This window comes from Gymnogyps californianus, chromosome 6, assembly GCF_018139145.2.
Source record: "Gymnogyps californianus isolate 813 chromosome 6, ASM1813914v2, whole genome shotgun sequence".
Taxonomy (NCBI): domain Eukaryota; kingdom Metazoa; phylum Chordata; class Aves; order Accipitriformes; family Cathartidae; genus Gymnogyps; species Gymnogyps californianus.
This window is the reverse complement of record NC_059476.1, coordinates 15,494,400-15,508,288: the sequence shown is the minus strand read 5'-3', so window position 1 is coordinate 15,508,288 and position 13,889 is coordinate 15,494,400. Positions and strand designations below refer to the sequence as shown.

At 48.3% G+C, this 13,889-nt stretch overlaps 1 protein-coding gene across 3 annotated transcripts; it reads right to left on the bottom strand.

The window, feature by feature from the left end:
• Window positions 1-736: 736 nt before the first annotated feature.
• C6H10orf95 (chromosome 6 C10orf95 homolog) lies at window positions 737-13,593 on the bottom strand. 3 transcript variants are annotated; one of them, XM_050899187.1, is made up of 2 exons: window positions 13,446-13,593; window positions 737-2,353 (listed from the first exon to the last, which is right to left on the bottom strand). In XM_050899187.1, exon 2 carries the CDS (start codon window positions 2,288-2,290, stop codon window positions 1,616-1,618), a length of 675 nt encoding a protein of 224 aa, XP_050755144.1. In that variant the 5' UTR covers window positions 2,291-2,353; window positions 13,446-13,593; the 3' UTR covers window positions 737-1,615. The 3 variants fall into 3 exon arrangements, with proteins under 3 accessions (XP_050755144.1, XP_050755145.1, XP_050755146.1); XM_050899188.1 differs by lacking the exon at window positions 13,446-13,593 and adding an exon at window positions 11,283-11,444; XM_050899189.1 differs by lacking the exon at window positions 13,446-13,593 and adding an exon at window positions 3,052-3,072.
• Between the last annotated feature and the right edge of the window lie 296 nt (window positions 13,594-13,889).

The following is a 13,889-nucleotide window of genomic DNA, read 5'->3' as shown; positions in this document are numbered from 1 at the left end:
AAAAAAAAGATAGGAATTGCTGCATTTCTTCTATACCAGGTAACCAAAGGCACATCTGATTAGCCACCAGTCATTAGTGGAGACCTTTTCTGGCCCATTCAGTAAGTCCCACAGCCACCACTTGCAACACAGCCAAGGAGCATCAGCTTGGTCTGAGGTTTCTGCAGCAGTTTTTCTGGTTCAGCCCTCTTGCAGCTTTATATGGCAACAGACTTAACCCATTTCCAAGAAGCTGACTGGGGAAGGGGAAATCAGATAGTTGCTGAGACATTCTGGCAATTGCTTAAACAAACAAAAATTGTTGCATTAATTAAAAAAAATCCACTTGCCTTGACTTCATAGCGATTCAGAGCCACCAAGGGCCTCCAAGTTCACCCTCACAGGCTCTCTCCTTTGCTATGCAGATGGGGAGCGCTCAGTTCCCTCCTGCATTAGAAGGCCTTTCTCCCATGTGGCATGTCAGGGGGAGGCTACAGGGGAACAGAGCAGGTCCCCTATTTCTCCTGTACACTCAGAAAGTCCCTGCTGGCCCCCAGAGAGGAAGCTGTCAGGCAACAAACTGGGGCAAGGCAGGGTACTGCCAAGCAGAGCAGGCAGAATAACCCACCACAGCTGGGCAAGAGCCATGTCAGAAGTCACCCCTAACTTTGCAAAGAAGGTGTCAGATCAGGTTGCAAGTTGTTCACAGAAGAGACTCCTGTCAGGTAGCTAAAAACCAGAAATAAGCATTTGCATTTGGGGTTTTTTATTGTTTATTTATAATAATTTAAAAGGTACAGAAGTTTGCAAGCAAGTTAGACCCAGCCCCTCACAACCCTCCAGGTTTCCAGCACAACTCTGAAGGCCACCCTTCCAAGAGACCAAGCTGTGGAAGTGCTGTGGTTCACACAACTCCAGTAACCTCGCTGGAGAGCCAGCACCTCCAACCAGAGCCAAATCAGACCCAGAGCAGGGCCTCAAGCAGCCATTTCAACAAGGACACGTGGCCAGGAGAACTGAGCACCAGGTTACCAAGTGTAAGAGGATGGGGACACCAGGATCTTCCGCCAGCGTGTAGGGAAGTGCTGCGTACAGGCATCACATGGTGATTAAGCACAATGGTATGGTCATAAACAGCAGTGACAAGATATGCAGACAATTGCTCTTTACAGTGTTCAAGAACCCCTCTCTCCCCTGGGACCTGCACTGCCCCCAGCCTGGAGGAAATCCCACTTTGATCTCCTTAACTGAGTGCCAGGAAGGGAGCCAGCTTCCAGGACCTTCCCTTGGACAGGGTAGGAAGAGGCTCATCTTCTAATCAAGGGCTGCTGTCTGGAAATCCCCCCACCAGACCGTGACCACTCAACCAAACCAGTGGACATCAAACGTTCCTTTCAAAACCAGGATCAAAGAGCTGATCCGACAGATAGTCACGTGCCACGTTTCTTCACAGGATGGGCATTGTGCATCAAACAGGGTAAAGCTGCCATAAGCTTGTGGAGGATGGGGAGCAATTAAAAGCCAACAGGAGTGGTGGAATCCATTGCTTGTGCTACTTGCCAGCTGCACCAAGAACAGCTGCCAAGCAGCTCCCATGAGGGCTCTGGAGCATCTGTCCATCAAGTGACTGACTACATCAATGTCTCAGTTTCTTTTTCTTCTTACGGTTCCGGTCCTCACTGCTGTCATCTGCTTCGCTGGCACTGGGGGTCACAGCCCGCTGGATGACTTTTTTTTCCACTGCATATTCCTGCTCTCCTGCCTTGGGGTCTCCCTTGACCAAGAACTCCCCTTTCCGGTAGGTTATGGAGACACTGGTCCGTGGGTAGGTGCCATAAACCCTCCGGAGATCATCCTTCACAAATTCTGGGAGGTCTTTCCTTGGTCCAAACACCTTTCCAAGCCTCCCCCATTGAAGCTCCCCTCTCATCGTGAAGCCTTCTGGCCATGTGTCTCGATACTGATCTGACCTCTGGTAGGCAGCGTAGGGATTGTAGTTTGCATAGGGATTGTAGAGAGGGATGGGGACCACAGGAGGGTAGTGCCAGGTGTAGTATGGACGGAAGTAGGGATTGGAGGCACTGTAGAGATGATGATACTCCACCTGACCTCCCACGTAGTCAGGGTAGCTGTTCCGGTCCACCACAAAGGTGATGGGTCGGCTGTAGAAGTTGTGCATGTGGATAGGAGGGAACATCACAGAGCTGGTCATGTCTTGTGCTCTCCCAGTCTGCAGCGGTGGGTAGGTATAGGCAGAAGGTGGAATCACAGTTGGGTAATACTCCCGCGGCACAAAGCCAGACTGGTACATGGTACAGGAGCTGGGGTTTTACACAGGGGACATTTCTCCAGAGCGGTTGCTGAGTCTCAAAAGCTATGAGGACAGGAAGGGAAGAGAAACAATTTACATTGATTATATACACTCCAGAACCAGGCTGAATAAGGAGATACGCCTAGCACTGTAAGCATACCAACTAATTAATAAAAGGAGGTCCCTGCATCTGCAGCTTGCAGGGACAGTAACATGCCAAGGACAAGCAGAGCCACATTGCCAGCAACTGCCTGTAAGCTGCTCAGCAAAACTCATCATTTAACCCACCCAGATCTTGGGGTTACAAGGATGGGAACAAGCTGGCATAAAAAAAAAAACCACTGAGGGCAGATAGATGTTCTCACATCCTCGTGACATGGCTCTGCACTGCTGGGAGGCAGCAAGACAGACCTGCAAGAAGCTAGAGACCCTTGAGCAGGCATAAAAATGAGGAAGGCAAGGACAAGTGAAAGAAGCCCAAACATAAAGAAAGCAGGCAAAGAGAGGAAAGAGGACACAGCCCAGCCCTGCTGCCATCCTGCCCAGACAAGGAGATCTTAAACAAATAAAAAAAAAAATCTTCAACTGTCCCCATCCTCCCAAAGCCCTGCTTCTACTCTGATAAGCAAACAAGAGCTGTGCCTACTGTTTGTTTCTAGAGCAAAATCCAAGCGCATCTACATTTCCTCTGACAAGTTCTCATGTAAAGGCATCTCATTTTGGTCTCACTAGTTATCATTCACATTTAAGTGTGCACTTACCTTGAGCAACTCTGACCCACGACTGAATTTGTTCCTAGCCTGCCCTCAGACAATCCAAGCACCCTCCAGAGCATTAAGCAATGTCCTCCCATGACTCATTATCCTCTCCCCAAGAGCAGGAAGGGAAGCTGTACATAGCATGGGGTTTTTAAAAAAAAAGTTTGCTACCAGAAACAGGAAAGACCATGCACAGAACTAAAGGCAGCAAGTTGTTGTTTTTTTCCACAGAGTTCAGATCCTGTAGGCTTTTTGCTTCAGCCTTAAGTACAGAGTTGCCTCTCACACAGGCGTTGACCAAGAAGGTAAGATGAAACTCATCCCTCAGTTCAGTGCTTTCCTCCAGCCTAACAGGAAATCTGGCAGTCCCCTAAGAACCTGCCTGCCACAAGCAATGCTGGGTACTACACAATGGAAGTTTTTCTTTTTTCAACCAGCACAAGTTGTTCCTGTCCCTTGAGGTTCGTAATCTGCACTAGCTCAAGCCTGCTTTTGCCATGGGTGCAGAGCTAGACGTCTACCCCCTGCACAGGGGAACAGCACTTGAGTATTGACAAGACCAGGCAGTACCCTTAAACAAGACTTGCAGCCTGGGAGCCAAAGCCCATCATAACCATCACCTCCTCAGATAGGAGGAAAGAAAAAAATTCACAACCAACTTCATTTAAAGCCATTACAAAAAAGGCTCAAATGGCTTCAAGCAAAATAAAGAAAGCAAGCTTGAATAGGTTTGACTGAGGTCTCCCCAACTCACTAGCAAGCGTTGGGGAGGAGGAGAGCAAGCACTGATGTTTCCTGCATTTAGCCCAGCTTACAACAGAGCATAGCTCAGGCACTCACCAGGCAAGGACAGGGCTGGGTGCCTCTCCATGCCTGAGGGCTCCTGAACGTCTCTTCCCGAGTTTGCCTGACCAGACTGAAGAACTTTAGAGCTGAGCTTCCTGCAGCAAGGAGCTCCACTGCACCCTGTTCGAGCACACTTCATTAGACCTTTATTGAAGGACACTCTTAGCTAGTTCCCAAACACCCTGCCTGCCTAACTTGCTCAGAACCACCACAAAAATCCAGAGGGGTATTGTATGTCAATGGCAGCATGAGGTGGGTAAACGGAATAAATGGTCTCTTCTTAAAAACCAGTCTCAGTGCCTTTTTTAATCCAGTTCAGCCCTCCATCCTTATTGAGATTCAGGATCATTTCCATGGATCCTTTGTTTCAGAGCAAGTGGTCTGCACAGAGAGCACGCAGCTATTGCATCCGTTGAGTGAAACAAAGCAAGCCCAGCTTACCCCTCCTGCTGGATCAGTGTGCTGCTTCATGCCAGTTTAGGACAGCCCTGGAGAAGCTGTTATCTCATCTAGTTGATGACCAGCTCTTGCTCAAAAGTTACAGATGGCCCACCTACCATCCGCTGTAGCGCCCTGCATTTTGGCTGGCAGCATCAGTGCTCCCAGGTCTTCCCTGCAGCCGCAGGAGAAGGGCTGACAGGCTGTCTAAATCACTTAGGTTTTAGCACCAGGGCAGCCAGAGCACAGCTATTAATGCTTTAATTTTGCACTAGAAAAAGATAAGGGGAACAAGCTGGTGGCTCAGCCAGGCAGGATGGCCCACAAGAGGAAGCAAACTGAAGAGATAAGAGGGGGAATGAGATGAGGATTAAGCAGGGCTGGGAGCACTCCAGGGCAGCGTTGTCACAAGCCCAACCACAAAAGTGAAGACACTTCCCTGGAAGCAGATCACCCAGGAGGAGGGTGTTGACACAGTCTAGACAATACTTCACAGCCCCAGAGGAAGTTTGCAAACCCATCAGGGCAGGCCTTGGCTCGGTGGCTGGGGCTTTGGCTGGCTTTGCCTTCCCTGGGCTCCACGGCACAGCTGCCTGGCACTGCCCTGTCCCTGCCTGCTCCCCAGTGCAGAGCTCTCCCCCTGTGCCTGAGCAGCAGAGCTCTCGGGATTGCCCCGACACAGGCTTACCTTTGCAAGCACAGGGGGCCAAATTCCAGCTCCTGCCTTGCAGGGCATGGCACTGCTCTGAATCGTGAATCATTAGGTGTGTTGCAACAAGGTTTTGGTATGCAGGAGGCACAAGGCTCCTGCTCTGCCCCTCCAGAGCTGCAGCCTTTGCTCCCAGGGGCTGACAACATGGTTTGCCCCACCATTGCACCAGTATCTGTTGTTCATATTGACCTTCAGGCTGCTTCAGCTTCCAGAGGCACTTTTTGGGAGACCACAGCTGGAGCAAAGGATTCTGCAGGACTGAGCTAGGGTGTGACAAATCCACGTGTATGGGAGGAGAAAAGGCTTTGAGAGAGCCAGTACCAGCTTGCCTGACCCTGTCCCACACTTACGGGGAAGTGAGAGCTGGTAGTGCTTCAGGGAAAACAGGGTTTGCCAGGAAGGTGATCTTTTGTTAGACCATCTGATGGCTGGAAGGCATCAAAAGTCAGATGCTTAGGGAAAAAAACAAAACCAAACCAAAACCACAACTCCCAAACACCAACATTACCTGGTGGTACCCCTTAAGAAAAGGGTGCAACCCCCAGTCTCTTCTCCCCTTCTTCACCTGCTCCTACTTCCCTCATTTCTCCAGTGCCAGCAGCCAGAGGCTGTCCTGGCTTTGGAAGTAAATATCCAACAGCCTCCAGCTCCTGAAAAGCAGGGGAGAGAGCTGGAGGCTGTCGGATATAGGACGAGAAGGGGAGAAGGGATCCTGGCTGACCTGTTTCTTCAGGCTACCATCCACTTTCTTCCCTTGCTCCAATTTCAAGCTCTACTATGCCTTGAGAAAAAAATCACCACATCCATTGCTGGCACCTGGATGTCCTGAGCAGGAAAGTGCAGAACAGTCCTTAAAGCTCAAGCTGAGCTCTGCTCAATGCCTCCTTGCTCGTGAGAGCCACTAACAGCCATAAATACACACCAGCTCCTTGGTGGTACAGACTGAAAGGGTGGATGGGGAGGCACCATGCTGTGCCTGGGAGCCAAGCCTCCCCAGGCAGGGCACTGGCAGCTGTGGTTGCCAGCAGGGAGCAACAAGGGACCAACCCAGTAAGAAAGGCCATAGCAAGCAACAAGGCAGCCTCTCCCTTCAAGCCTTTCCAGCAGTTTTGACTTTGCTGCAAAAGGGTTCAACCCCACTTGGCTGGAGCTGAATGAGAAGCTAGGCACAAAAAAAAGACGAGAGAAAACTCCCCAGAAGGTCACAGCCAGCTGAAAGGAGATCGTCATCTCTGCTTGGTGAGAACATGATACTTCAGACTCTTCCCAGGCTTGCCAGAGCTGACTCCAGCAATTCCCTCACCCACCACCCAGCCATCTGGCAGGGCCTCTCCCTCCTCACACATCTTGGTGCAGGTTGAGGAGACCGACACCACAGCTCCCAAAATGCTTGATCTGCCAAGCAAAGCGTACTTCAGTGCCAGCCAACCCAGGCAGAGTTGCTATGGCACTATCAAGCAATGTTTGCAATACAAAGCCAGAGAGTACACTTGATAGTTCAAGTACAGAGAAGGTTTTGTTTCACCACTCTTACGCAGTTACTACAGGTGATGAATCCACCACTAGTTAATACAGAAATGCCTAAGGCTGGTAGGGCTCTTCTAGTATCTAAAGCAGCAGAAATTACTTCCTAGCATTACAGAAGAGCATGGTTTTGCTTGACACATCTCAGGGCGTTAGAGCTTTACCGTCACCCAAGCTAGCTTTGAATTTGGGGAGCTTTCTGTTTAGGTAGTCCTGGAGCACAAAAACCACTGTGAGCTGCAGAAAACGGGAAAGTGTAAACATTCAAGTCCATGCCAGACAGCACATTCTCTAAGAGAGAGATTAAACTGAGCCTGACTGTAACATGGGCACAGACCAACATACAAGGTGTGCCACAGTATCCAATGTGTAAAACTTCATACAAGTATCTCATATATCTGGGGAGACTGGTTTCACCAAGACCAACAGTTCAAAGATTGTCACCAAGTCTTCTGTCCACCTGAAGCAGCAACCAAAGTTAGCTGGGTCCTCAGGTCAGGCTGGCAGTTTGAACAGGTTTAGATGCTTCTTTGGGGAGCATACTGAAAGCCAACACAACCGTAGAGACAGTCAGACCACAGGAGGGGACATGGCCATCTATTTTACTCTAAGTCTCAACCAAGACTATTCTTGCCTCATGCCATTGCCCTGTGATCAGCTCCCAAAAAAAGAGAATGGGGAGATCCCATTAAGTTACCTTTTCCTCTCCACTGTTCCAGCACCCAAACTTTCAGACTGTTCTTTCTGGCTTTCTTCCTGCCCTGTTCTTCTCCCTACCCCACAGAAGCCACAGATCTGTTGCCATTGCTCTGTAGCAACTCCCGAGGGTACAGGGATGAATACTGCAAAAGCAACATTTTCCCCTAACCAAGGGGATGAAGAAGTCATGAGTTATTTCCAGTTAGTCTCCCCATTTTGAGCAGACTCTGCAAAATTGTTGCCATCTGACAAAGCTTTGGCAAATGCTTCCCTTGGAGGAAAAAAAAACCAAAACAAAACCAAAACAAAACTTCAAGGACTGTTCTGGAAGTGAGAGGTTAAAACCAAACCTACTTAAACCTAAGGTTAGTCCTCCACAGCTCTGAAGTCAGAGTCCCACACACTTATCTAGCATCCTAGTAGCTGGAGACAGCGCATGGGAAAGCATTACAACAAAGAAGTTTCTTATTTTTCTTTGTCACTTCCACCCCCCCTATTGCCAACATAAGATCATGCTCTGAGTTCTTTGAAGAAAGACTCACCCAGGAGAAGATTCCCAAGTACTTCTTGGGGAAGTGGGAGAGCAGCACAGAAAGCCATGCAGCACAACACTATAGCTTTGCTCTTCCATCACCAGTACTGATCCGTAGGACAGAGGCACTTGGCTGCCTTCCTAAAAGGGATACTCTCGCTCAGCCAGAGGCGCCTGGCAGCAACACAGGAATTCAAGGAAAGTGCAATAGCTCGTTACAAGCTGGATCCTTTCAGCCCTTAATTTTCACCTAGGGGAGCAGATTTCCACACTAATGCTGCTTAATCATGGAAGCACTTTTGGGTTTTACACCACCCCCCCACAAGGTAAAACAGCACCACAGGTTTTTGCTGTGCTCTCCAAGAGAAAAGCAAGCCCACGCTGTCCCAGCAAAGCACTCCAAGGAGTGTTAAATGCTTCCACAAGAGGTTACTACATCATGCCTAGTACAACAAGGTGCCACAAGGCAGTAGCCGATTAACAGCAGTACAAACCAGGGCTGCAGGGAAAAGGTCTTGCCTCCCATTTGTCAGGCAAAGCCCACCACAACCTGCGGTGAGGGTTGATTTCTTGGAAGAAATAAGCTCTTGCAGCATCTGGAAAGGGAGAAAGATGCTGTGTGATGGGCCGAGATGAAGCAGGGCCATCTCTGTCCCTCGCCTGCTCACACACTGCACCCCTGTGGCCTCTCCGGCAGCACAGAGTACAGCCTGGATGAGGGCAGCAGCCTGCCAGCTCCCACTCGGGCAGCACAGCGGGCCAGCTCAGGAGGAGCTCTCTGCTTTAGACTTGCACCCCGAGTGCCACCGTGGTCACAGGTTTCTGCATGCAATTCATTTTCCGTAAAGCCACGGTGCACATAGCAATAACCTGCTTCCTGCAGGCAGAGCTGGCACTGCGTACCGGGAGCTGGGCAGCTATTACACACCAGTGTCTCCTTACACTGATCCTCTCAAATATTTCTAGACGGAAAGTTTGGTGAGGCAGGAGAACACACAGCCTCTGCTTCTCAGAAAAGGGGTGAGGCTATTTGCCATGCTCCCTTATGCTGTCTAGTGGTAACATGTAAAGGAAAGTAACTGATACTGAAATCAGCCGAAAACAGCCCATGAGAAAGAAAAGGGCTTTGCAGAGAAGAGCAGGTACTTTGAATGAAAGCTTAATGACTCCTCAAAGAGCAGTAATGCTACAAGGTGGAAGGGGTTTGAGAGAGATTAGAAGAAACAGGAGAAACCAACCAATCCAGACAGTTTTGTATGTTTTTACTAAAAGGTAAATACAAAAGCTATTTTGGTGGGATCAAAGAAAGCAGCATGGGGCAGCAGACCAGTGGAGGTGGCTGTGGGCCCCCCTGCTTGCACCCGGGGTGCAGAACTGGAGAGGAGCAGCAGCTGAGGGGTGACACCCTCACCTTGGCAGCAGGACAGGGTTCCAGACTGGACCAATTCCTTCACCCACTCATCTCTGAAGCTAACAAAAATTTAGCTTTGCTAGCACAGCTGAGGCGCTTGGAGCAACCCTGAGCAGCAGGGCACTGTTAATGTAGGCTTTGTAGAGTGCAAAAAATGCTAGTCTACAAGGCTCTTCAGCCAGGAAGAAGCATATTTGCTCCTCTGGCACACTGAGTGGTACAACTGGCGCCGGAGGAAGGCCTGCAAGCAGCCTCATCCCCTTCCCCTCCCCACACCACTCACCCAGTCCAAGGAACTCCCCCAGCAATGCTGGGGATCTGACCCTGCTTTCCCCCACACCACAGGAGGGACCTTTCCCTCAGGAACTACTTCACTGTCCAAGTTCTTACAGCTGCCAGAGCCAGCTGAAAAGATACCATGAGCACAGCTGATACCAGAGCTCCTTTTGGGATGGACAGCCTAGAGGACCTCAGACACACCACCTCCCTCTCCAAGGGGGAGCAAGCTGCCACCCTGCTGAGAGGGCATTCATGCAAAACATACTTGCTCTTGGGGAGCATTGCTCAAGGCAATTCGTGCACTTGATGCTCCCCTCCAAAAGCTGGGCTCAGAACCACTCCCAGCTCTTGCACCATGAACGATCCCTTCAGCTCAGCCAAGAGGGAGGATTTAACTTCTGAAGCTAGAAGACCCCAGTCCTCACTCTGCTCCCTCTGAACTCTGCTGTTACTAGTGCACCATGAAGAAAAGAGCTCCAACTGGCACTGGTAACTGCGGAAATAGCAGTCAGTCACACCTTATATAGGCCCTTTGAAGAGGGAGTAGATCTGTTTCAGCTATTCAAAGCAGCATTCCCAGAAAGCACTGAAATCTAGTATGGGTCTGGCATTTACTTCTGAGGTCTGGGCAAAGCCCAGACTCTGTATGAGGTTAAAACACCAGGAAAAGCCCTAGTCATTGCAGAGCAAGTCTTTACTTGACTCCGATGATCTAAAAACCACCCCCTTGCATAACTCTGCTCAAATAGCAGTCAAAATGCAACTCGTTGCTGACAGAGAGGTTTGGAGGAGCCACTCCTCCTACTCTCACTGCAGCTGCTGGATAACACAGCAAGTCTGAAACAGCTGCGCTGCCAAGAATAAAACATGGTGAGTGTTACCACAGGGTCACTGCATCAGCAGGCAACTCTGGAAACCACCCCTGCCTGCTGCCAAGGCAATCCTGACACCGTCAACCCCTTCAGCCTCTCCCCGGGTAGAGATGTCTGCTGCACCAAGGTCTAGATTTTGGACACACTCCAAGATTTCTCCTTTCGGCATAGTGTAACTTCTGTGTTATTAAAGCTCCCACCACCACCAGTTTCATCTTCCTAGTAACCACTGCAGGCACCCTTTGCATCACAGGTCTTCCTCACCTGAGGTTCAAATCTCTGTGCCCCATGTCTCAGGATCCCAGTCAGCCCTACCAAAAGCCACCACCTTTTTCCTCACCTAAACCCTCTCCCAGACACAGCTCTGTATCTAGACACTACTTTTTTCTTTAATCGAGCATATTTTAATCTGCACTTCATAGTGTTCAGTCCCAATGACCCCCTCCATTTTCAAACACAGCCTGCACAAACAGACCCCCTCCTCCTTTCACTCAAGAGTTCATCTGATATCCATCATCTCCATCCACACACTCTCTTCTAAGAGAAGATCTCCATATCAGTTAGCTCAGGCTTCCAAATTAGGAGATCCTGGACAAGCCCTCAGCTGTCAACTCTTCCCAGCTGTTCCCCTTCAGATTGCAGTCTTGAGACAACCAACACAGGAGACTAACTTCTATCAATAAATCACACCAATAGGTCAACTGAATGATCAATAACCTCATTAACACACCACCAGTATCTCATGGTTATTTATATCATTTTGCTCACAACTACAGAGCTACTAATCAAGTCTTATGAACCACACACAACTGCTATTGAGTTACAGGTGCATCACCCTTCCCTCCCACACCACTCAGTACTAGGGTGCAAGTCCACCCCTCTTTGCTCTGCTCTCCCACACCAAGTCTTTCCAACATAGACCTGATGGAGAATCCCGCAGGTTGTCCAAAGAGCATCACTCCAGCATCCCAGTGGGTTTGGGTCCTCAGGCTTCACTACCATCCGTAGATGTCTGCACTCCTGCAGTCAGCTGCTCCCACCTTCATTCTTTTGTCTCATTTTATACCTTACTCTCTCATTTCAGGATCCACTCTTTTGCCACGCTCGTGCCTCCCTTCCTCCAGTCTCCTCCTAAACAGACAATCCACCCCTAATTACTTCTTCCCCATTGGTCTCAGTTTTGCTACATCCAGTCTGGCATTTCCACTATCGTTACCTAGGCAATCTCAGCCTTACATGGTATTATTGATACGGTGCGGGTGGCCTTGCAAGGTTCTATCCTGCAAGAGTTGCTTCAGACACCCCTATCATTATCTGGTTCCATATATCCAAATATATATTGTTTACTTTACACACTCCAAGACAAATCATTCTACTTTAGCCTTGATTCCTCTGCCTAGCTCCAGTTACCTACAGGCATTTTCTTATCTTGCACACAGCCAGTTTGCATAGCAGAGCAACATGTTTTGCACACTGTTTTTGTGTTTTCACAGCATCCCGCTCACTCAGCTGCTCTATTACAAGTCTTTGCCCTTGAAGTGTTCTTGGGAGAGTCTCCTGGTGTCCTGCAAAGGCCTTAGCTGGTTACACAGCCTGGTTCTCCAGAGGGACTTCATGCCCACAGTGGGTTTCCTCTGTTGACACACACTAGCATCCAATGTCACAGCAAACCATTTGCATTTTAACTCCTTGTGTTTTAAATACACTTGGATCCCATTCCTGTGCATCCTGCATTGAGGATGTATGTTCAGAAGTGAGAAAGGCATAACTTCTTATGCACTTGTACTAAATCTTCCCATGGGATCAACACCCCAGATGGTGGGACAGGGCAGGAAACATTATCCAGACTTCAGGGTTGTATTACATATCATCCCTTTAGTGTATAGAAATGCCTTCTGTTACAACAGCAACACACACTGTATGTCTAGCTTAAGTTCAAACATCTGAGCTAGAATTACCCATGGGAATACTGCTCTTATTGCATCCCCCAAGGCAAACAGCTCAGCATCTGCTGATGTACGACTCCGTAATAAGTTTTAAAAAAAAAAAAATCCAACTACCTTCTGTTGTGGTCTTTAGACAATACAGAACATAGCTCACAAGTAACATTATTGATTTTTTAATGGGAATCAAAAGGCAATCTTGTGTTTCCAAGAACACAATCACACAGAGAAGCCCTTCTACGTCATTTTTTCCAAACTAAAGTGTTTAAAGCCTATCATCACACAACAATAACAATTTACATTAGTATCTTTCACAAGCAGGAGATGCTAGGTAAGTTACAGGCTACAGTACTGGCATGAATCAATACCCCACCGAGTTATGCTACTATATGTGGACTTGCATCTACTAGATAAAACAGCAGATATGCCAGGGTGAGAGAGGCATTGCCTCCAGATGGATTTAAGCATTTGTGTGTTCAAAAAGCCAAGCAAAGTGCAGAACACCTCAGTTATATGCTACTACTACAAACATTTAAGCTAGCACTAGTACTGTTTTGCCATTGTAACTGGTAAAACATTGCAACATAGACCAGTCTTTAGTCATAAGTGCAGAAAACAGACAGACATTTGGTTGGTATGCGGGTACTCACATCTGAGATAAATCAGCCAAGATGATGCCTTCACTTAACTGAGGAGCAAGAAACAGTAGGATACACAACCTGATCTTAAGAAAGCAGCTTGCTTTCTACAGTCTCTTTTCACTGACATACCTTAATGACACAGAGCCAGGAGATGCACTAAGATACCACATGCACACCTTGCAGAAGCTTTCCTGTAGTAACCAGGGCTGCAATACCTGTCTGAACATGCCCTCGTAGCTAAGGAAAGCAACAGGAAACTCATTCCTTCAGCAATTACATTACATGCTCAGACAGGGAGCTTTAAGCCTAGCTACCTATAGACAAGAGTACTAAAGCTAATGCAATGTTCATGTCTCAGCTAGTGAGATGCCTTACAGAAAAAAAAAAAAACCCAGAACTCAGACATAAAAACTCTGGCATAGCAAGGACAGAGGACACATGTAAAGGAACAGCTAAAGTCAGCATATGAAGCCAGCATGGAAAACTTCAAAAGCACTCACCAAAACTGCAGGATCTCTCTTAAAGCAGCAAAACAGTACTACCAACACTCAAAGAAGAACTGCAAATTTTAAAGTAACAGCCTGAATAGCATAGAAAAGAGTTCACCACTGAGTACTTTAGTAACAAACCCTACTTCTTCTTTGTTTTATACCCCCCAAGCTTTTCACTCACACTCAGCTACATACAACTCAGCTGGTATTTGTACTCACTGCTCATTCAGTAGGTTGTAATTAAGTAAGAAACCATACAAATGGCTCCCATCAGCACTACCTTATTGTAAGCACCTGCACTGTCGTGGACCTTTACAGATGCAAATCCCAACACAGGTTTAAAAAGGGGTGACTCGTTCTGCAAGGTCAGCTCATCATTGCTCAGCACAACTGCTGCAGCAGAGCACACTCCTTAAGGATGCCTAGTGCCTTGCTGTGCTGCAGGTGATCTCA

Excerpts from the sequence above, each read along its gene's own strand:
- C6H10orf95 (XM_050899187.1), bottom strand. The coding sequence starts at position 2,290 with ATGTACCAGTCTGGCTTTGTGCCGCGGGAGTATTACCCAACTGTGATT.